General features: G+C 43.7%; 2 protein-coding genes across 3 annotated transcripts; one reads left to right on the top strand and one right to left on the bottom strand.

The window, feature by feature from the left end:
* mfsd6b (major facilitator superfamily domain containing 6b) lies at positions 1-10,861 on the top strand. The gene is made up of 7 exons (XM_014164400.3): positions 1-306; positions 1,682-3,310; positions 6,185-6,282; positions 7,396-7,557; positions 8,400-8,498; positions 8,813-9,078; positions 9,447-10,861. The coding sequence occupies exons 2-7, from the start codon at positions 1,686-1,688 to the stop codon at positions 9,621-9,623; spliced, it is 2,427 nt and encodes an 808-aa protein (XP_014019875.1). The 5' UTR covers positions 1-306; positions 1,682-1,685; the 3' UTR covers positions 9,624-10,861.
* Positions 10,688-20,120, bottom strand: nemp2 (nuclear envelope integral membrane protein 2). Of its 2 annotated transcripts, none has more exons than XM_045704522.2 (9): positions 20,057-20,120; positions 19,215-19,324; positions 18,629-18,869; positions 18,460-18,532; positions 15,540-15,630; positions 13,631-13,745; positions 12,684-12,909; positions 12,337-12,537; positions 10,688-11,990 (listed from the first exon to the last, which is right to left on the bottom strand). In XM_045704522.2, exons 3-9 carry the CDS (start codon positions 18,825-18,827, stop codon positions 11,609-11,611), a joined length of 1,287 nt encoding a protein of 428 aa, XP_045560478.1. In that variant the 5' UTR covers positions 18,828-18,869; positions 19,215-19,324; positions 20,057-20,120; the 3' UTR covers positions 10,688-11,608. The 2 variants fall into 2 exon arrangements, with proteins under 2 accessions (XP_045560478.1, XP_014019877.1); XM_014164402.3 differs by lacking the exon at positions 20,057-20,120 and adding an exon at positions 19,742-19,922.
* Between the last annotated feature and the right edge of the window lie 1,734 nt (positions 20,121-21,854).

Below are 21,854 nucleotides of genomic sequence, written 5' to 3'. Positions count from 1 at the left end.
TATGCAATCTCTTCCACAGTAGCAGTGTCTCGAACTCCGAAATGGTCTGGCTGTCGTGGGCAGGTGAGAAATGACGTCAATGCAAACTTCTCTGAAATAGACGCGTTCAATATTACTTGCCCCATATAATTGTGATTACTATTGGACACATTTTTTTTTGTCGGTGTGACTTTAAACGACAGTTTATTCACCCGATGACAGTCGTCGCCAATTGGACATCTAAATGATGGACTCAAGAAGATAGGTTACATTCAATACAAGCGGTCGATCCTCCAACAACCTTGAAACTTTGAAACAATAATTTTGGTAAGAAAATATCTTTGTCTATTTGGTTTTTTTCTTCTTAATAATGTATTTATTTGTGTTCACAGGAATAACAAGCTTAGATATGTCCCCTAGGTGTTTCTTTACCATTTTATGTTGAATATAGAAAATAACAATTTAATGCGTGGTTACAAGAAGAAACGTTTCTAAGGACATGATAGGTTTAGTCAGAGCTGCGGCAATAAAACAGCTTATTATTCTCTAGTCATATTCTCTATATTTCTCTCGAGCAATGTCTGTCTGGTCTGAACACAGTTATACAGTTACAGGCTACCATTTATATATAATTGTATAGGCTACAGGGAATAGTGAAGTCATGTCTCCTGCTGTAGAGGCAGTAGCCAAATGGGATATTATATCCAAGTTTTTCATATACCCTAGCCCTAACAAAATGTAAGAGCTTGAACATCATACTCCGTCACTGTAAAACCAAGTCTTTAGGATGTGAACACATAGCTCAACATTTTTCTATAACACTTTTTAAGCATGTCAAGGCATTTAGAATATCAATGAAAATGAGTCACAGTGTTTGGATTGTAATCACAAGTAAATACCAGAACATGTTTATTTACTGTAAAGCTTTTTACACACATGAACATGTTTATTCAGCACAAGGCGTTTCGGTTTTAAACACAAGACGCTTGGGTTGCTGTTTCGAAAGCTTTATTTGAAAATTTCCCAGCATGCCTTTTGAGTGAATGTGAGAGATATCAACCCATGTCTGTGTTTGTTAGTGACAGAGACATCATTGTTGCATTCAATACTTTAGTATGTAATCATTCACAACCTTCAATAACAATAACTGCAATTTTGACTTCACAACCAAGACCATCTAAACTGGAACAACTATCTCAGTAACAGGTGCAATATTACAGATTTGATAAGTTTAGACAAATTGTATAGTATAAGATTAATCAATCAATGTGCTTGAGGAAACATAGATATTAAAAAAAACTATCAACCTGCAACAAAGCATGCTGCAACAGTGGAGTAACAACACCATGCGTTTTGAAAAGATTTCTTGAATCAAATGTCCTGTTCGGTTGTGCTGAAATGTAGGTAAGGTGACGGACATTGAAAAATGCCTTATCAGCTTATTACAGGTTATTGTCTTAGCCTGTCATAACCCAAAATGTTGTATTACTCCATTGTTTATGTTTTTGTTGTCGTTTGCTAACAAAAAAAGATACAGCTTCAAAATGTGTTTAAAACTATCATTGCAATCTTATGGACATGCCAGCCCATCTCCCATAGCTTGCCAAAATTGTCTGGGTCAGATATTTTTATTACACATTGCTCCTTTAATTCTGGTGGGGGTGAAAAACTATGTTTCAGTCATCCCTCTCCCCCTCCCCAGGGAGATGGCGAGTGACGACCAGGTGGCCATCTTGACAGACGACGAGGAGGATCAGAAGAGGAAGTACGTCATGGCAGAACCCTTCAACACCCTGTCCAAAACCTTGGATCAGATAGCAGCAGGTGCGGGCCCCACCGCTGCCTCCCAAGGTCCAGCATCACCCCCGACAGACACACATGCCACCCCCAGCAACGACTGCCTGGAGAGGAACTGCGTGCAGATCAACAACCACTTACTCATCTCCAAGGTCTTCTACTTCTTCTTCTATGCGGCCTATGGGTCCCTGCACCCGTTGCTGCCTGTCTACTACAAGCAACTGGGCATGACGCCCAGCCAGAGCGGCCTGCTGGTCGGGATTCGGTACTTCATAGAATTCTGCAGCGCCCCCTTTTGGGGGGTGGTGGCAGACCGCTTCAAGAAGGGCAAGGTGGTGCTGCTGTTCTCTGTCTTCTGCTGGTTGGTGTTCAACAGCGGCATCGGCTTCATCAAGCCTGCCTCCATGACCTGCGTGGAGAGGAAACCTACAGTCGTGTCCCCCACCAGTCCCGCCCAGATCGGTCCGTCGGCCAATCACAGCAGGAACCGCAGGGGTGCGAGTGGAGACTTTTTCCCCCTCTCCTTTGCATCAGACTCAGTTAACGGTCCCCTGCACAGGTATGTGAGGAGCGATGGTGGAAATATCACTGGACCCAGTAGTGTCACGGGACCTGTGCCTTCCTCCACCAACTCCACAACAATGTTGACATCTTCCCCCTCCACCACCACCACCACCACCAAAACAAAAACAACAACAACAACAACAACAGCAGCAACAACAACAGCCGGCTCAAAACCTGCCTCAAATCTGACCACGACCAAACCAACCACCACAACCACCACTACCAAAGTCTATGACATCATCTCCAACCACGACCAGGTGGAGACCATCTTCCTCCTGATCCTGCTGGTCATCATCATCGGCGAGTTCTTCAGTGCTCCGGCCGTGACCATCGTGGACACGCGCACCCTGCAGTACCTGGGCCCCCACCGGGACCGCTATGGTCTGCAGAGGATGTGGGGCTCCCTGGGCTGGGGCCTGGCAATGCTGTGCGTGGGCATCTGGATCGACCACACCCACATCAAGCTCTTCATCCAGGGCACCGGCTGCATCGTGCCTGACTACAAGAACTACCAAATAGCCTTTATTGTCTTTGGAGTCCTGATGGCCGTTGCTTTTATAGTGTCTACTCAGTTCTACTTTGAGAGTAGTACTAGTGACCATCGGCCAATGGAGGCCCAGGTGGAGGAGGATAAGAGACAGGAGGTGGAATCTCCTCAAACGTCCAGTGGCGTTTCATCTCCCGAAGGGCATACTGTGGAATCGTTAGAATCTCAAAGCTCCATCAGCCAGCGGTTCCTTTACTGGGACCTCCTTCGGCTGCTGTGCAGTGTGCAATACGGCTCGGTGCTCTTCGTGGCCTGGTTCATGGGATTCGGCTACGGCTTCGTGTTCACTTTCCTCTACTGGCACCTGGAGGACCTGAAGGGGACCACCACACTTTTTGGAGTCTGCTCGGTGCTGAGCCACATCTCGGAGCTGGTAGCCTACTTCACCAGCCACAAGCTCATCGAGCTCATCGGCCATATAAGGTACATGAAGGGGGCATGGGTCAAAAGCCTTAGCCTGGTCCCAGATCTGTTTGTGTTTCTGTACGTCTTGTCAACTCCTGCGTGACAATAACCCTAGGAGTTGGCTAGACTGCACAAACTGATCTGGAACCAGGCAACAAAAGCAAGGCCAAAATGAGATTATTCTGGTATAGTTGTAATCAAAGTCACAATATTATTTTATTTCTTTCAGTTTGATTGAATTCCAGATAATCGCCCACCATTCTTGGAGATGTGATGGGATTTAGGCTTATCAGAAAGGATAATTTGTTCAGACTTTACACTTGTTTACTTTTAGTCAGTGAACTTAAACAACCACAAGCATTCAGTGAATTCAGTGAATTGACAGTTTATGTTAATTTCCTGCCCTGTCCCTGTGGGAACTTGACCAGTAAGCTGAGTGCTAGAGTGACACAATGAGTGAGTGGAGTGTAAGGGAGTTTCAGGGGTGATGCAGTAACCTGCTAACGGAAGACGTAGGTGTGCTACATAGGCTATAGCAGGCCCCCCAACAGCCTCAAACAAACATACGGTCAATTCATAGGATGACAGACATTGGGAGAGCTCTGCTCTGTTAAATTTCTAAGAGGGAGACCTACTCCCTCCAGCTAGTGTGGTCTCTCTCTCTCGCTCTCTTTCTCTCTCTCTTAATTGTGATTTATTGTCTGTTTGAATTGGAGAGAGAGAGAGAGAGAGAGCGTGAAAGGAAGGGAGAGGAGGGAAAGGCAGAAACGCAGATGTTGACTAAGTGGGCATTGCCCAAATTGGCACACAGTTTGCAGAATAGACAAGCTGTTTTTTTTTCTAGACATTTGTTATTTTCCAATTCAAAAGCTTTAAATGCAGCGTTTTGCTTAAGGGAAAGGAAAGAAACATTGGTAAACAGGAAGACCCATCCTGAGAGCTCAGAGAGGATTTTTTTTGTCAGTTCTTCCGTCTCCCGTCTGCCCTGTGATATTTCTCAGGCGGGTGACACTTGCCAAATCACCCACGCCTATCTATGAACAGGATGAATCATTTGTAATAACAAGGGTTAGCCAAGGGCTGGTCTCCCAGTACAAAGCTACAATGTGCCACTTATGTTATTCAAATATGGTTGTTTTAAGTGCAGCCAGAGCAGTTTCCTAGACAATGGGAAAGTCTCTAACCATTGCATTCATATTATCAACAAACTATAGATTAACTATGGATTTGTTTGTAAAAAGCACTGTATGCAGTACTAATACAGCTACATGTTTAAAAACAATTAACATTTACACCAATATTTATACTTTTTACAATGCCATCAGCATTGTAGAGAATGAATGGACAGTGCTGTGCTGAATCGATGGAGGAGAGCTCTGCTCTTCTCCCACAGAGTTCCACTGTGTGTGTGGTGTGTGTGTCTGGACTCTGTCAGATCTTTGTTTGATGGCCTGGTTTCTGCCTGGGCTGCTGGCAGGGCCTGTGGAAGCCTTTTGTTCCTCTGGGAACATGTGTGCGTATAACCCAATCCTGTCCATTACTTCAGCATGAGGCTCTCCATTGATCTCCTGAACTAAATGCCTGTGCGGATCGATTGGTGAGCACAGAAACACTGTGCAGGGGCTTTTCATATTAGGCTGTTATTCAAATTGCCTGTCTCACGCTAAGATTTGCATGGGTACCTCTCCATGTCTGATATTTACATGGGGCCTAAGACTATGTGGAGATAAATACTGAAATGGTCTTTGCTGTCTGTGTCTGTTTGTGTCTGAGTCTGTGTATGGTAACACAACGACCAGTTAGATGACTGCTGTGTGTATGAGTCTGTGCATGCCTCCTTTCCTGTCCAGCTCTAGTCTCTGTGCAGCAGTTATCTGGTCCTTGTGACTGGTCCTAGTGTTGTCAGACACGGCCTGCCCCGGGATTAGAATGACTCACTGTATGACACAGGCTTAAAGAGCCACACACACCCAGCTCTGAAAATAGCTCATGAGAGAATAAGCCAAAACCGTACCTATAGCATTGTATGTCCAAGGTCAATATATGTAAAATATGCATACAGTATGTAAACTGGAATTCTTAAATGTGTCAGTATAATTTGCATTATTGTTTTGTAGTTGTAAGATGTTCATGCCCACATACACTGAGTATACACAGCACACTCTCTTTCCATGCCATAGACTGACCAGGTGAATCCAGGTGAAAGCTATGGTCTCTTATTGATGTCACTTGTTGGATCCACTTCAATCAGTAGATGAAGAGGAGGAGACAAGTTAAAGAAGGATTTTTAAGCCTTGAGACACTTTAGCCATAGATTGTGTATATGTGCCATTCAGAGGTTGAATGGGCAGGACAAAAGATTGAAGTGCCTTTGAACAGGGTATTGGTAGTAGGTGTCATGCGCCTTGGTTTGTGTCAAGAACTGCAACACTGCTGGGTTTTTCATGCTCAACAGTTTCTCGTGTCTATCAAGAATGGTCCACCACCGAAAGGACATCCAGCCAACTTGACACAAGTTTGGGGGGGGGGGGGGGGGGGTGTATGGTGAATAAGGTCAAGGGTTTGATTGGACAGAATGTTGTCATAGGAGACGGGCACCAAACATCCAACAGTGTGGGAATGAAGGACATAGAAGTCTGTTCAGAATTATATAGAAGTCTGTTCAGAATGATATAGAAGTCTGTTCAGGGACAGTTTGGGTTTAACTTCTGAGCTTTGGCCTTACTTTTACCTGCAATAACTTGCTATAGCTTTAGGATAGTTTTAAGGTTATGTTGGGGAGTGGTGGATGGTTAGTTAAACAAAGTAGTGAAAGTTCATCTATGAACCATCTGTAGTGGACTATTGAAATAGTGTTACCTGAACTTCTCCTCCTCCCCTTTTCCTCCCCAGGGTGCTGTACATCGGGCTGGCCTGCAACACGGCCCGCTATCTGTACATCTCCTACCTGGAGAACGCCTGGGTCGTCCTGCCCATGGAGGTCCTTCAAGGTGAGGCTACACCGGGTCTCGGGCCTCACGGCACGGCCACGCATGCGATATCTGTTGACTTAGCTTAGCATAAGTGTTGACATTAGATTGAAAGAAGGAGGAAGTAGTGTTTGGACTGGGAGCCCTCAGTGCACTTACGTTGTTGCCATGTTGGCTCTCAGAGTTCATTTCAGGAAAGGATAGCTCCCCTCAATGACAAGAAAAGCTTGTCCTTCGCCTGGAAAACGCCCCTTTCCTCCGTATCTAGACTACTCTGATAGCCACATTTAGGCCATGAATTACAATGTTGCAGCTATACATGAATAAGTAACATTTAAGGATGCTTATAATGATAGTAATCGTTCACTAGAGGCGTAACAACACCAAATAACTATGTTTAGAGACACATCTCATTTCAAAATCTCCACAATTCTAAAGAAAGTGGTATGACAGTAACAAACAAGACAAACAAGTGATGGCCGTAGCTCTGGTCTGGGAGGATAGTGACGATATGGGCTAGCTAACGAGCTGAATGGGGGCGAGGCAAGCCAGACAGGCCTAAGGAGGGTATGGTAGCAGGTTAGATGGCTTTGTCCTATTATTGGTAGCTAGCTATACAATGAGAAAATGAGGCGTGTTGGATGTAAACTGGCTAGTTGAGCCAGTCCAAACATGACACACCCAAGCGAGTGTTAATGACTATGGTTAAGGCCACTCTCTCTCGCCTGTCACCTGCCACGAACACACACAGGACATGTCCTCCCTTTGACATCAATTTGAAAATGTCTCCCAAAATGTATTTTTTTCCCCTCCCAAATAGTCTGGTGTTGTATACAGCTTATAATGAAAACAAATTACAGTTTAACAGGTCTGTTTGTTTGTTTCTGGTAATATACAAAAATGTGAAAGGGACTTCATTTAAATGTTTGTTTGTTCTACAGATGTTTCTTTTCATGACCTACTACTGTATATCTCTGGGAAGATTTAATGATATTAAATTAACAAGCCAATAACTTGGCCTAATCGTATTACTCCCTGCCCTGACCTAGTGTGATGATGTATGTGTATTTGTGGATGTGCTTGAGTGTGTGTTTCTCTCTTTCACTCAGTCTCTCTGTATCTCTGGGTATCTAGGTGTGACCCATGCCTCAGTGTGGGCAGCGTGTATCTCCTACCTGAGTGCTGCGGTGCCTCCAGAGCTGAGGACCTCTGCCCAGGGTATCCTCCAGGGCCTGCACCTGGGGCTGGGCCGTGGCTGTGGAGCCATGGTGGGGGGAGTGTTTGTCAACTTCTTTGGTAAGAGCCACTATGATGAAAAAAAACCCAGCTGGATTGTATTGAAGTTGTATTGAATTGAATTGCGTGTCTCCCAGTTCAACCAACGAGAGATGGAACTATTGGTGTCACTCGTTAAATGTACAATTTGTTAAATGTTCATTAATTGAAATTACCATTGAGAAGAGCAGTAATTATTACAGATTCCAGATTATACCTTCAAAGGTGACTTCTACATGACCAATTCACAGTCATAGTGGTCCCACATGCCTTTTCAAAATGTTTTACAACGCCTCCCCTCCTTATAAAGATGCCCTGACCTCCATGGTTTTCATAAGATAATCCAGGTCTTAACTCTTAATAAACTACCACCAGCCCCATCTAAATCATAAGGATAGGAATTTTATGGTCTGGAATGCATTTGGCTGCACTCTCAGAATAACAACTCTGTGTGTCTCTCTCTGTGCTCTGAAATATGTTTTTTTGGGGGGGTAAAATATATCCCTTACAGTGCTGAAATTGATATTTATTTTCAGTTTCAGTGTTATATGAAAAGCAATGAGTGAAATACATACATGTACTTCAAGATTTTGTTTCCAAAGCCTAGCGCCCTCAAACTCAATGCTGGACCTCGAAGCCAGTTCCACTGCATTCTTTCATTGTTCCCCTCTAATCAGGGACTGATTTAGACCTGGGACACCAGATATGTGCAATTAATGATCAGGTAGAACAGAAAACCAGCAGGCTTCAGACCTCGTAGGGTAAGAGTTGAATACCCCTGGACTAGGGAGTAAGCACTAGGGGTTGATTTGGAATTAAGTAATAATGTGCTGTGAACACCTTTGTCTATTTGGGTTATTTAGGAGCAGCCCACACCTTCAGAGGGATAGGAATCGCCTCCCTCGTCATCCTCCTCCTCTTCGCTCTCATCCAATGGCTGGCTGTGCAGAGTGGAGAGAAAAGTATGTGTTAATAAAGTTGATCCTGTCTGCTTCAGGCTGTGCCTCTGCATGGGCTTACAGAAAAACAGCATTTGCTGCACCTATAATGCCCCTTAATGGAGAAGTGACTTGCTCCCAATGTGGCAAGCATAGCATGTACTACCACTAACTTTAAATCCAGTTTTTCTATCAGCAACTGAGATATTCATAGACATTAGAATGCTGAATGAATCACGTTTAGGATGTTAATAATAGGGGTAGTTGTTAGGCCAGACATCTTAGCAGAATAAGCATTTTTAATCGTTATGATAAATGTTGCTTACATTGTTTTCCAGATACCAAAATGCTGGCGGAGAACATTCCCGTCCCCTCCAGTCCTGTTCCCATAGCAACCATCGACGTTATCCAATCAGATAACGTCGCCGCAACAACGCCACCACCAAGGAAGACCAAGCACCAGGAGGAGCAGGAGGACATGAGCAAGCCCGCCTGGGTGGTGTCCGCCTCGCCCTGGGTCTCCCTGGCCTTCGCCCTGCACCAGATCAGAGAGATCTCTGTCCTGGCCAGGAGCAGCCCTGCCAACAACCATCAGCCGCTCGAGGTAGGTAGACAGGGTGGGAGCTCGTGGGGTTTAGGCATAGACTTCTAGGTTCAGGCTGTGATTTGAGGCTGGGCCCAAAGGCACATGTCACTGGGCAGAGAATGAAACAGTAGGTAGTTTATGTGGAACACAAGTGGTTTATCTAGGGATTTGTGCATGTTCCAGCCAAGGTTTCATGTTGTATAATGTCCTCCTGAGAACTGTCTTTTTTACGTCATGTGTCCCATTTTGAAGAAAGGTGAGAATATAATACCTGCCTTTAGAACTGTATTTTATGAGGGTATTTTTGCATATCTGTGCCAAATACTATACTTAAGAGTATTACAAATAACTATGATGCAACACTTTACCTTTGCTCTGTTTGGTAGGAGATCAATGAGATCAGCACAGATGAACCAACAGAGGAAACCTCCCAGTCCTCATCTCAAGACCCCCCCAGCAGGTCCCCACAGACGGGACCCTCTCAGGGGGGAACCCCCCTACCTGACCAAGATCCCCCTATGCCTGCTGACCAACCACCCCTCCCCACTGGCCACACACAGTAAAGGGGGAACACATTGCACATTTTGAGGAACTGTCCCAAAATGTTTTCCAAGCAACACCACCAACCGACATAGAGTCAAGGGCTGGTGGAAGTCCAGTTATTAAAAGAGTGAAGAGTATGGTTTTACAGACTGGACAAAAGAAAAATACAGGCCTAAATGAGAGGTTATATTTGTCCTCTTAGCAGAGGACTTAACCAGTGCATTTAGGGATCTGAGGAAAAGCTCTTGCCTTGAAGTAGCTACTGTTGCACTTTCAAATGGATGTAAAAATTGTAAGTTATTTTTTTTTTACTTGGAAATCTGGATATTAGGTTTGATTGAATAGGGTTATATTTGTCTCAATGGCCCTCAAACTGCTCAAGTGCCTGAGCATCGTCATAGGTTGGTGATTCACACTCATGCAGAAGTGACACACTCAATCTAAATAGCTATGTGTGTAATGGCTGCTTACATAGAGTTTAGGGGCACGTTCAATAGGAAAACGTTGTGGAATGTTGCAGATAGAAATGTTATGATTGGAACTGATAGAAAGTCAGAGAGACATGTTTGTTCTACATACTAGGCTATATCTGGAACAAGTTGCTCTCCTGAATGTGGCCCTGCTATTACATGTACATGTTTACTGTGTCTAGTCTGACTATCAACCACTGATGCCGTGGAAAAATACTTATTTAAAAAAGGTTTATGAAGTGATCGTGTCAGATCTGATATCCACAAGGTTTTCTGGGTCTGTAATGTCTATTTAACTATAACTCCATTAGTTATGGAGATCCCCACCCTCTGTGAATGTATTTTCACATGCATATTTGTCTAATGCCTGGCCAAAATTTCACAAACATAAAATATTTAACTACAGTCTTATTTAGACAGAAATTGCAAATATGTCAAACTGCTTTCCTCCAGGACTATCTAAAACTGTTCAGACGTTGTAATGACCTGACCATTTTACATGGCCTGTCTGCTACGTAGCCTAAGTATTTTAAATCAGGCAACCTTTACTACTCTCAGTGCTCTGTGGCCTTTTTGTATCTCTTTAAGGTGAAACATCAGTTCACAATACAATGTCACTGGAAAAAGATGGGCTTATTTATTAATTAATTGAAACAAACCTTAAAAAGAATCCTCCTTGGATCATAAAGCCCCAAATCATCATTTCCAAAATACAAAAACATTAAAAAATGATGTTTGATATAAAATTACAATAAACATTTTTTTTTCTGGCCTGCGGGAGAAAAACATTGCTTTTGACAGATATGGTCCAATCAAAATCTCCTTTCGATGTTTACGGCTGTTCTGGCTGTCAAAGGCGGCAGTTTCCTAAGCAGCCAGGTGGGGGCGGTAGATAGTAGTTGACTGGATTCCACAGCCAAGAAGAGAGTACGTGAGAGTTTGTTACAGTGACCCAGCAGGGAAGCAGGTCTCCTAACCCCAGGCACTTACCACACACAGGAGGAGGAAAAAACAATGTACTCATGATTGATGCTGGTTTACCTGAGAGCTGTAAACATGAGTTCAAAGTCATTCTTGTGATTCCTGCAATTATGATGCAGTTTTGGATTCGAGATGGAGAATTCTGCTTTGATTTCATTTGCAGTGTAGAGTGGGAACCCCAAAGTCAGATTAACTCAAGGCCCCCCCTTAAAAATATACATATATCTCTGAGCCAGGATTGGATAGGCACACCAAGTCCCCGGTCTCCTCTTAGGTGGAATTATGATTCACAATCACTCGGACTAGATTTATAGTGGGATTCTATTTGGGACATATGATGAAGCTTAATTTACACTCCTAGCTGTTAATGTGTTTTATGTCGATTCGTTCTGTATGAAGATGTTGATCAATCATTCAATCGAGTTCATAAATCACTTAAATATTTTTTGCCAGCATGTTCCACCCCAAAAATCAACCTGAGTGGAATTGCCCCCTAGTGTTAACTGGCCATATTAGGAACCAACCTGTCCACTACAGAGGTTTCAAATCTGATCTTAGAACAGCTCCATGTCCTCCTCCTCAACGTCCTCGATGACGTGGGGCTCTGAAGGCGGGGTGAAGGCGGGAGGATAGGGAGGGTAGAAAGGGGCGGGATAGGGTGGGGGCTGCCAGGGGATGGAGCTGTCCGGACGGGGCATGGTGGTGGGGGTGGTCGGTGTGTAGAGGGGGAAGGGGCTAGGTGTAGGCGGAGCCCTGACGGAACTGTCCATCTCGTCTTCGCTGAGGTCCTCGTCGCCGCCCAGCCCCAGCACCCTGTGCTGGGCGGAGGTGAAGAGCATGTCCTCGTTGTTGGCTGCTCCCGGGCCGTACTGCTGCCCGTGATTCTGCTGCTCCCCCGGGGTCACGTGGCCGCCGCCCGTCAGGAACGCTGCAAACCTAGAAATGTCATTTAGCAGAGAGTTGAGTCATTTACCAGCCTTCCGTTCAGTCAAGCTCTCATCAGCTGGGTGCTTTTAGAGCAGAAAGTTCAGAATATTTGTGTGTCAGTCTCATACTGTTGTGATGTTTTAAATGCAGGGAGATATTCTTATCCGTATTTTTTTAAACTGCACGGTCGGTTAAGGGCTCGTAAGTAAGCATTTCACTGTAAGGTCTACACCTGTTGTATTCGGCGCATGTGACTAATACAATTTGATTTGATTTTGATCCTGAGGACTGTGGATAAGATGTGTCCTACTTTAGTTAGGATGTGAGTAGTGTAGTTTGCGTGTTTGTCCCGTACCGTTGTGGGGAGCGTAGTCGGAGGACCGTTTCCCAGGCAGGGAAGCCAGGTGTAGTGCAGAGCCTCCTGAGCTCCTCAAGGGAGGCTGTGGTGTGCACCTCCCCCTGCTCTCTGTACTCCTCATCTGTGAGGAGGCATACCTGGGGCTTCCTGCTACGCCCAAACACACGCAGGAGAGAGGGCAGGAGACGCCCTGTTAGCCTGGGGGAGAGAGGGAGGGACAGCCATCAATCAAACACACAACTTTGGATCGAAAGCATCTGCTAAAAAGCCTCTACTATTAATCTCCATTACACAAATCCACCTTAGTAGTATATCTAATGTCAAACCACAAATTGACTGTGTACCTGCATGTCCCCAGCAGCAGTCTGTAGGCATAGGGCAGAGCCTTGAGCACCAGCAGGATGCCCAGGAGTAGGTAGGAAGCCTGGGGGTAGGTCACTCCGTAGTACATGAGGCCCATGGCCAGGCACTGGATCCCCCAGGTCAGTAGGGACAGGGTGCGCTCGCTGCTGATGGGCCCGTGCTTGTAGCAAACCGCCCAGCTGATCAGGCCCGTTACCAGCAGGTAGCCTGGAAATAGAGAAAATGATGAAGTGATGGAAAGAGGAAGAGAGAAATGGAGAGAACTGTTGGTTCTATGTGATTATAATAATTTATAGAGAAAACAACATAAGCAAAGACACAGAAACAAAAACATAACCGGTTAGATGAAATACTCCAATTGAAAGCCCTGTGTAATTGGAACAGTGGAACCCAATGGATTTGAGGCATGCCAGTAAGGGTGAAAAGAACACATTTGAACGCTAATCCACCCAAAGCCCTTTTGTTTCCAAGCACAGAAATCAATGTTCCAGCAGCATTGCCGCACGCTCTTAATCCTAACGTGCCTGCGGATTCAACCATTTTCAACCCAGTGTGTGCATAGAGAGGGCAAATTGATTTGGCAGCAAATCCACTCCATTGAGGAGTGTGGAGAGGCAGTCAGTAACTGTAGGCTACTTCACCTCTCCACATCCACTTGGCCCTCTTATTATGACAGACTCCTGGGAGTGAATGACTCAGAGTGGACACTGACCCATCCTCATTATTCATGAATATATTACAGTATCATGTCTGTAGTGAGAGCATATGATTTATCAGGGGCCTTCATGTAAACAGTGTTCATACTGGGTTCAAATGTGCAAGGCCTCACAAAGACAGAATTTCAATGCTTCCTACTGCTAACTGAACAGTTCAAGTCCTAGTTACTGACCTTATTTTAAGCAACAATCTCTTAACTAAACCAACTCACCCAAGGCATGTCTCCAGTAGAGTGTTGTGATGTCTTCCCAGTGGTTGAACAGCGTCTGGTATCCCAGGTAGGACAGGCCGGAGCCAGCACCAAACAGCGTGATGAACATGGCCCTCTTGAGGTGACACAGGCAGGTAGTATAACAGGGTAAGAATAATTCATCTGAGCCACCCAGAGGACTCTTTCTCTATTGAATAACTCTCTCCAAATGTTGGATTCTACAGTTAAAGACATCTCTCTTTAGGATAAGCCAGGCCAGAGTGACACGTTTGGGGTCTGGCCGTCTGATTTTACAGGCCCGGTAGAGGCTACGTCCAAAAGGGCAAGTTCTGAGTGGGCTGGGGTGGTAGGCTAACCCTCAGTTATGGAGGGCATATCTCCTAGCTAAGAATAAGTATATGTTTGGTCCAGGTAAGGGTGTCTCCCATCACTTTAAACTAAAACTAATTTCGATCAATCACCCTGATTAATCATTTGGATCAAGTCTTTAGGCAGTGCAATGGCCTTTTATATATAGTGAGCTCCAAAAGTATTGGGACAGTGACAAATGTTTTGTTGTTTTGGATCTGTACTCTAGACTTGAAATTCTACAATGACTATAAGGTCGAAGTGCAGACTGTCATTAATGTAGATATATTTAGAAACATATTATATTCTTATTTACAATAAAAGTACATCCAAAATGACACAATACATTATTTACCATTCATTTCTATTGGGCACAAAATAATCTGAAAAACAACCAAAACAAACAGCAGATGCCTCCAACAAGTCTGTAGAGTCACAAGCTTGATGTAGTCATTACGTGCTATGAATATGGCACCAAATATGAAACCATTTTTACTACTTTAATACACATAAGTGAATTTGGCTCACAAGGTGAAAAATCTGCTGATATGTCTTTGAGCATGACTAGCTAAATTATAAGGTAATTCAGAGAAGCACTCATGACTCCTTTCTAAGCACACCAAAATGACGATCTGCTTCTATGAATTGCCTTGTGATAACCTAACACTGTAAAGTCGTATTTAATTATTTAGCTAATCATGTTGGCAATATAAAAAGCTTTCAAATGATGCCCAACTGACCCAGATGCATGGTCCACGGCAAGTTTTCGCAATACAAGAAACATAGGCTCATTCTGTTCAGGACAACCCAGGGTATAACACCATGCCAACTTGTAACTGTACATCAAACATAGTGATCAGAAACGTTGATACAGTATGTTACATGAGTGTTATGATATGGAAATGTGAAGTGCACATTTGGACTCACGGGTGTTTTGCTTTTTTTGAATAATAAAAAGCATGAGCTGGTGCACACCCAAAGAAAGTTGGTAGAGGTGCTGACTAACAGCGAGGAAACTATCGGCTGTAGAAAATGATGGAGAGTTGCACGCGCTATATACAAGCTCACAGTAATTTATTAGTTTAACCACCAACGTTTCAGCATCACTGCGCCTTCTTCAGGTTGTATATTACATGAGTTTAATGATATGGAAAAGTGAAGTGCACGAGTGTTTGGCTTGCTTGCATGAGATCAAAGTGGTATTTAAAATAATCCTTAACGTCTTTCAAAATACATTGAGTCCTCGTAATTTACAGCCTTTGCTTCACTCAGACAACCAAAAAAATGTCAAAAGTTGCCAAATTAGCAGGAGGGATGGAGCAACTTCTGTCAAAACCCATACAGAGCTGTTAAGTGGAGACCCTGACCTCTGATGTCATGTATAGAATGTTACTGTACAGCCACTGCATGCACGTGTAAAGGGCTATGGTAAAACAAAGCAGGAAAATTAAGTAGAGTGCATTGACCGTACTGATAAGCAAAGCTTGTCAAATTGAAATGTGGGGCTCCTTTTATAATTTGCCTAAAGCAATAACAAATTGAGCCTAAAGATGATTCTTACCGGTATAGCCTTTTTCAGGATCAACAGCAGAAAGATAACAATGGAGAGAACTCCCACTGAGATTCCTGAGGAATAAAAAAACAGAGAACTCCTGCCAAAAACGAGAAATATACATTATTGTTTTCTGTACTACCACTATTCAACCTAGAATAGCTCAATCACAGGGTCAATTCAGTTGTAGAACTACAGTGCCTTCGGAAAGTATTCAGACCCCTGAACTTTTTCCACATTTTGTTATGTTACAGCCTTATTCTAAAATGTATAAAACAAAAATAAATCCTTATCAATCTACACACAATACCCCATAATGACAAAGCAAAACTGATTTTTAGAAAACAGAAATATCACATTTACATAAGAATTCTGACCCTTTACTCAGTACTTTGTTGAAGCACCTTTGGCAGCGATTACAGCATTGAGTCTTCTTGGGTATGACTCTACAAGCTTGGCACGCCTGTATTTGGGGAGTTTCTCCCATTCTTCTCTGCAGATCTTCTCAAGCTCTGTAAGGCTGGATGGGGAGCGTTGCTGCACAGCTATTTTCAGGTCTCTCCAAAAATGTTTGATCGGGTTCAAGTCTGGGTTCTGTCTGGGCCACTCAAGGACATTCAAAGACTGGTCCCGAAGACACTCCTGCGTTGTCTTGGCTGTGTGCTTTGAGTCGTTGTCCTGTTAGAAGGTGAACCTTTACCCCCAGTCTGAGGTTCTGAGTGCTCTGGAGCAGGTTCTCATCAAGGATCGCACTGTACTTTGCTCCGTTCATCTTTGCCTTCGATCCTGACTAGTCTCCCAGTCCCTGCCGCTGAAAAACATCCCCACAGCATGATGCTGCCACCAACATGCTTCACCGTAGGGATGGTGCCAGGTTTCCTCCAGACGTGACGCTTGGCATTCAGACCAAAGAGTTCAATCTTGGTTTCATCAAACCAGAGAATCTTGTTTCTCATGGTCGGAGAGACTTTAAGTGCCTTTTGGCAGACTACAAGCAGGCTGTCATGTGCCTTTTAGTGAGGAGTGGCTTCCGTCTGGCCACAGCCTGATTGGGGGAATGCTGCAGAGATGGGAGAATCTTCCAGAAGGACAACCATCTCCACAGAGCAACTCTGGAGCTCTGTCAGAGTGACCATCGGGTTCTTGGTCACCACCCTGACCAAGGCCTTTCTCCCCCGATTGCTCAGTTTGGCCGGACAGCCAGCTCTAGGAAGAGTCTTGGTGGTTCCAAACTTCTTCTATTTAGGAATGATGGGGGCCACTGTGTTCTTAGGGACCTTCAATGCTGCAGACATTTTTTGGTACCCTTCCCCAGATCTTTGCCTCAACACAATCCTGTCTCTGAGCTCTACAGACAATTTCTTCGACCTCATCAATCAATCAAATCAAAAGCCCTTTTTACATCAGCCGATGTCATAAAGTTCTACACAGAAACCCAGCCTAAAACCCCAAACAGCAAGCAATGCAGATGTAGAAGCACGGTGGCTAGGAAAAACTCCCTAGAAAGGAAGGAACCTAGGAAGAAACCTAGAGAGGAACCAGGCTCTGAGGGGTGGCTGTCCTCTTCTGGCTGTGCCGGGTGGAGATTATGTACATGGCCAAGATGTTCAAACGTTCATAGATGACCAGCAGGGTCAAATAATAATAATCACAGTGGTTGTAGAGGGTGCAACAGGTCAGCACCTCAGGAGTAAATGTCAGTTGGCTTTTCATAGCCGATCATTCAGAGTTAGAGACTGAAGGTGCGGTAGAGAGAGAGGGTCGAAAACAGCAGGTGCGGGACAAGGTAGCACGTCCAGTGAGCAGGTCAGGGTTCCATAGCCGCAGACAGAACAGTTGAAACTGGAGCAGCAGCATGACCAGGTGGACTGGGGACAGCAAGGAGTCATCAGGCCAGGTAGTCCTGAGGTATGGTGCTAGGGCTCAGGTCTTCCGAGAGAAGAGAAAGAGACCTCATGGCTTGGTTTTTGTTCTGACATGCACTGTCAGCTGTAGGACCATATATAGACAGGTGTGTGCCTTTTTCAAATCATGTCCAATCAATTGAATTTACCACAGGTGGACTCTAATCAAGTTGTAGAAACATCTCAAGGATGATCAATGGAAAAAGGATGCACCTGAGCTCAATTTTGAGTCTCATTTCAAAGGTAAATAAGGTATTTCTGTTTTGCTATTTTTTTCAAACATTTCTAAAAATCTGTTTTCACTTTGCATGATGGGGTATTGTATGTAGATTGCTGAAGATTTGTATTTATTTAATCCATTTTAGAATAAGGCTGTAACGTAACAAAATGTGGATAAAGTCAAGGGGTCTGAATACTTTCCGAAGGCCCTGTATATGTGGCCTACTGGATGGCTACTGAAATATTCAAATTTTAAAAGGAGCAGTGCATTCAAAAACATGATTTGTCCTGTGTTTTATATATATTTACACACTATGAGGTTGGAATAATACTGAAATTGTGAAAATTATGATAACGCACTTTTAATGTAAGAGCTGTTTGAAAAGATCGCCTGAAATTTCAGCTTGTTCGGCTGGGTGGGGTTTTTGTTATAATTTAATAGACCAATAACTAAGAGAGTTTGCCCTCTTCTCTGCTAATAACAGATCGTTTTCAGGTTGCACATCCCTCCCATAAGGCTCCTCCAATTAGGCCCATCTCTCAGACCACTCCCAGACAGTCCTAGCAAAATTATTGCTTTAGAAATTGCATTTAGCTGAGAAGCTATTTTTGTTTCTTTTTGACCATTTTAATTTTTAACAATCACAGTAAGGTACTACATTGTTACCCAAAAATGTTTTGATGTTGAGATAAAAATGTCTGCAATGGACCTTAAAGTCTCACACTGCATGTTTACCAGGATAATAGGATTGAGAGCTACTAAATATAACTAACACACACACAGCGTGAGAATGGAAAAACCTTACCTACACAAAGCCCCAGCAAAGTAGAAGAGGGCGAGGCCACATGCAAAGAGTCCAAACCGTATTTTATTTAACCCTGTAAGTAAAGAGTATGGCTGTTAATAATCATTCTGAACTTTAGACCAAACCGGTAGGTTAACTGCAATTACCAACAACAATAAAATAATCTCACGTTTGCCCCTGACATGTAGAGAGTGCTCAGAATTGGCCCTCGGGGTCTTCACCATGAAGCACACATCCTCCTGTTCCAGTGGGATGTCCAGGCTCTTCTCCCTAGCCACACTGGGGCTGGGAGGCCAATAGTGGTTGACCAGGCACCGGGACAACGTGAGGAAGTGGCCTGGCTCATAGCAGTTCCTGGTCCCCTCCATGGGGTACACAATGTAGACCCCTTCTTCACCTGTCACACGCACCTTGAAGAAGAGTCATATAGATGCATTATATGAGCAATGTTTGGTATGTTGCTGTTACAACATAGTAACGACAACTATCATGTCATTGCAGTAACTTGCCTAATTTATTGTATGGGAGCATATACGTGCTTCTACACCTGCATTGCTTGTTGTTTGGAGTTTTAGGCTGGGTTTCTGTACAGCACTTTGAGATATCAGCTGATTATGGGTTATATAAATACATTTGATTTGATTGGATAGACACACACAAAAAGTGTCTCGTTTTTTGGTGTACACATGAGTATCAACAGCTGTTGTGAAGCAAGCATCCATGGTATACCTACAGGACATGTGTAGCTTTCTTACCTGAAAGGTGGACCAGATGTCTTTCCATTTGATCACTGTGCCAGAACTGTAACAGAAACATCTTGTTCCAAAATGGGTGGTGTTTTGATTTTCTTTAAGATATGTGCAGTCTGGAAGAATACAACAATAGCTTGTTAATCAGACATAGTAGCTATATTTAATGTGAAATTAGTAAGCTAATTAGTTTACTAATGGCTAGTACGTTAACTAGCTAAAATGGCTAGTAGCTAGCTAACTAAGTAAATTCACAAGATTATTGCTCTTCGTGGACTAGCTAATGTTAATGGCTAATTTAGCTAACTTATGTAGTTAGCTAACGTTACTACTAGCAAACGTTGCTCTGAATTAATTGACAGACCAATCATACAGTAATATGGATGTTACAGAAAATAAACCGACTAGTTAGCTAAATAGCCAACTAGCTAGCTACGTTACCTAACAACAATAGTGGATAGGGGGGGGGGAATACTGTCGTTAGCAAGATAGGCTAGCTAACGTTACAGTCATTACTTAGCTACACCATTCACCTGCGTCTGAAAAGCCAAGGCTTCCTTCAACTTGTACACATACGACATTTGCCAGTACAGCTAAAATGGATAAAATTGATATATCGGAGCAAGGATTCATCATTCCTAGTTGTTGTTGTTAGCAAGCAAGCTATTGTTGTTTACTGTACTTTCAAATTCGGTGGTTAGGAATTAGACCAAAGTAAACGATATTGATAAACATATCAAGTTTTTCTCTGGTGAACAAACTATCTACATGTGTGTCATTTGAATATATATTTATACGCTTTGATGTTGTTTTACAATCATTTAACAGCTAGAGCTTGCATCACGTACTTTCAGTTGTAGTTCACGCAACCGTGATTGATTGCTTTAGCCTTGATCTGTATCCGCATTGAAACTGAAAGCATGACAAGAATGAGCGTGTTTAGGCAATTTCTGGCTAAATAAACGTGTTGCAAGAAATAATCAAGTTATTATTTTATCAATAATAACACCATTGCCTGAGATAGTTTGATGATTTCCGACTCGAGTACCTTTGGGTGCCCCCTGTGATTCCCCCTCGTGGATCCTTAAGGAAGATGTGAAATACATGAAATACATACATAAAAAAAAAAAAAGTACTTCACCTTTATTTAACCAGGTAGACTAGTTGAGAACAAGTTCTCGTTTACAACTGCGACCTGGCCAAGATAAAGCAAAGCAGTGCGACACAAACAACACACAGAGTTACACATGGAATAAACAAACATGCAGTCAATAATACAATAGAAAAAAGTATATTTACAGTGTGTGCAAATGAGGTAGGATAAGGGAGGTAAGGCAATAAATAGGCCATATTGGCGAAATAATTACAATATAACAATTAAACACTGGAGTGATAGATGTGCAGAAGATGAGTGTGCAAGTAGAGATACTGGGGTGCAAAGGAGCAAAATAAATAACAGTATGGGGGATGAGGTGTTGGATGGGCTATTTACAGATGGGCTATGTACAGGTGCAGTGATCTGTGAGCTGCTCTGACAGCTGGTGCTTAAAGTTAGTGAGGGAGATATGAGTCTACAGCTTCAGTGATTTTTGCAGTTCGTTCTAGTCATTGGCAGCAGAGAACTTGAAGGAAAGGCAGACAAAGGAGGAATTGGCTTTGGGGGTGACCAGTGAGATATACCTGCTGGAGCGCATGCTACGGGTGGGTGCTGCTATGGTGAACAGTGAGCTGAGACAAGGCGGGGCTTTACCTAGCAAAGACTTATAGATGACTTGGAGCCAGTGGGTTTGGCGACGAATATGAAGCGAGGGCCAGCCAACAAGAGCATACAGGTTGCAGTGGTGGGTAGTATATGGGGCTTTGGTGACTAAATGGATGGCACTGTGATAGACTGCATCCAATTTGCTGAGTAGAGTGTTGGAGGCTATTTTGTAAATGACATCGCCGAAGTCAAGGATCGGTAGGATAGTCAGTTTTACGAGAGTTTGTTTGGCAGCATGAGTGAAGGATGCTTTGTTGTGAAATAGGAAGCAGATTCTAGATTTAATTTTTGATTGGAGATGCTTAATGTGAGTCTGGAAGGAGAGTTTACAGTCTAACCAGACACCTAAGTCAGAACTGTCCAGAGTAGTGATGCTGGACGGGCGGGCAGGTGTGGGCAGCGATCGGTTGAAGAACATGCATTTAGTTTTACTTGCATTTAAGAGCAGTTGGAGGCCACGGAAGCAGAGTTGTATGGCATTGAAGCTTGTCTGGAGGTTAGTTTACACAGTGTCCAAAGAAGGGCCAGAAGTATACAAAATGGTGTCGTCTGCGTAGAGGTGGATCAGAGAATCACCAGCAGCAAGAGCGACATCATTGATGTATACAGAGAAAAGAGTCGGCCCGAGAATTGAACCCTGGGGCACCCCCGTAGAGACTGCCAGTGTTCCGGACAACAGGCCCTCCGATTTGACACACTGACCTCTGTCTGAGAAGTAGTTGGTGAACCAGGCCAAGCAATCATTTGAGAAACCAAGGCTATTGAGTCTGCCAATAAGAATACGGTGATTGACAGAGTCGAAAGCCTTGGCCAGGTCGATGAATACAGCTGCACAGTATTGTCTCTTATCGATGGCGGTTATGATATCGTTTAGGATCTTGAGC

This window comes from Salmo salar, chromosome 21, assembly GCF_965601325.2.
Source record: "Salmo salar chromosome 21, fSalSal1, whole genome shotgun sequence".
Taxonomy (NCBI): Eukaryota; Metazoa; Chordata; class Actinopteri; order Salmoniformes; family Salmonidae; genus Salmo; species Salmo salar.
The sequence above is the reverse complement of the archived record's forward strand: the minus strand, read 5'-3'. Positions and strand labels throughout refer to the sequence as shown.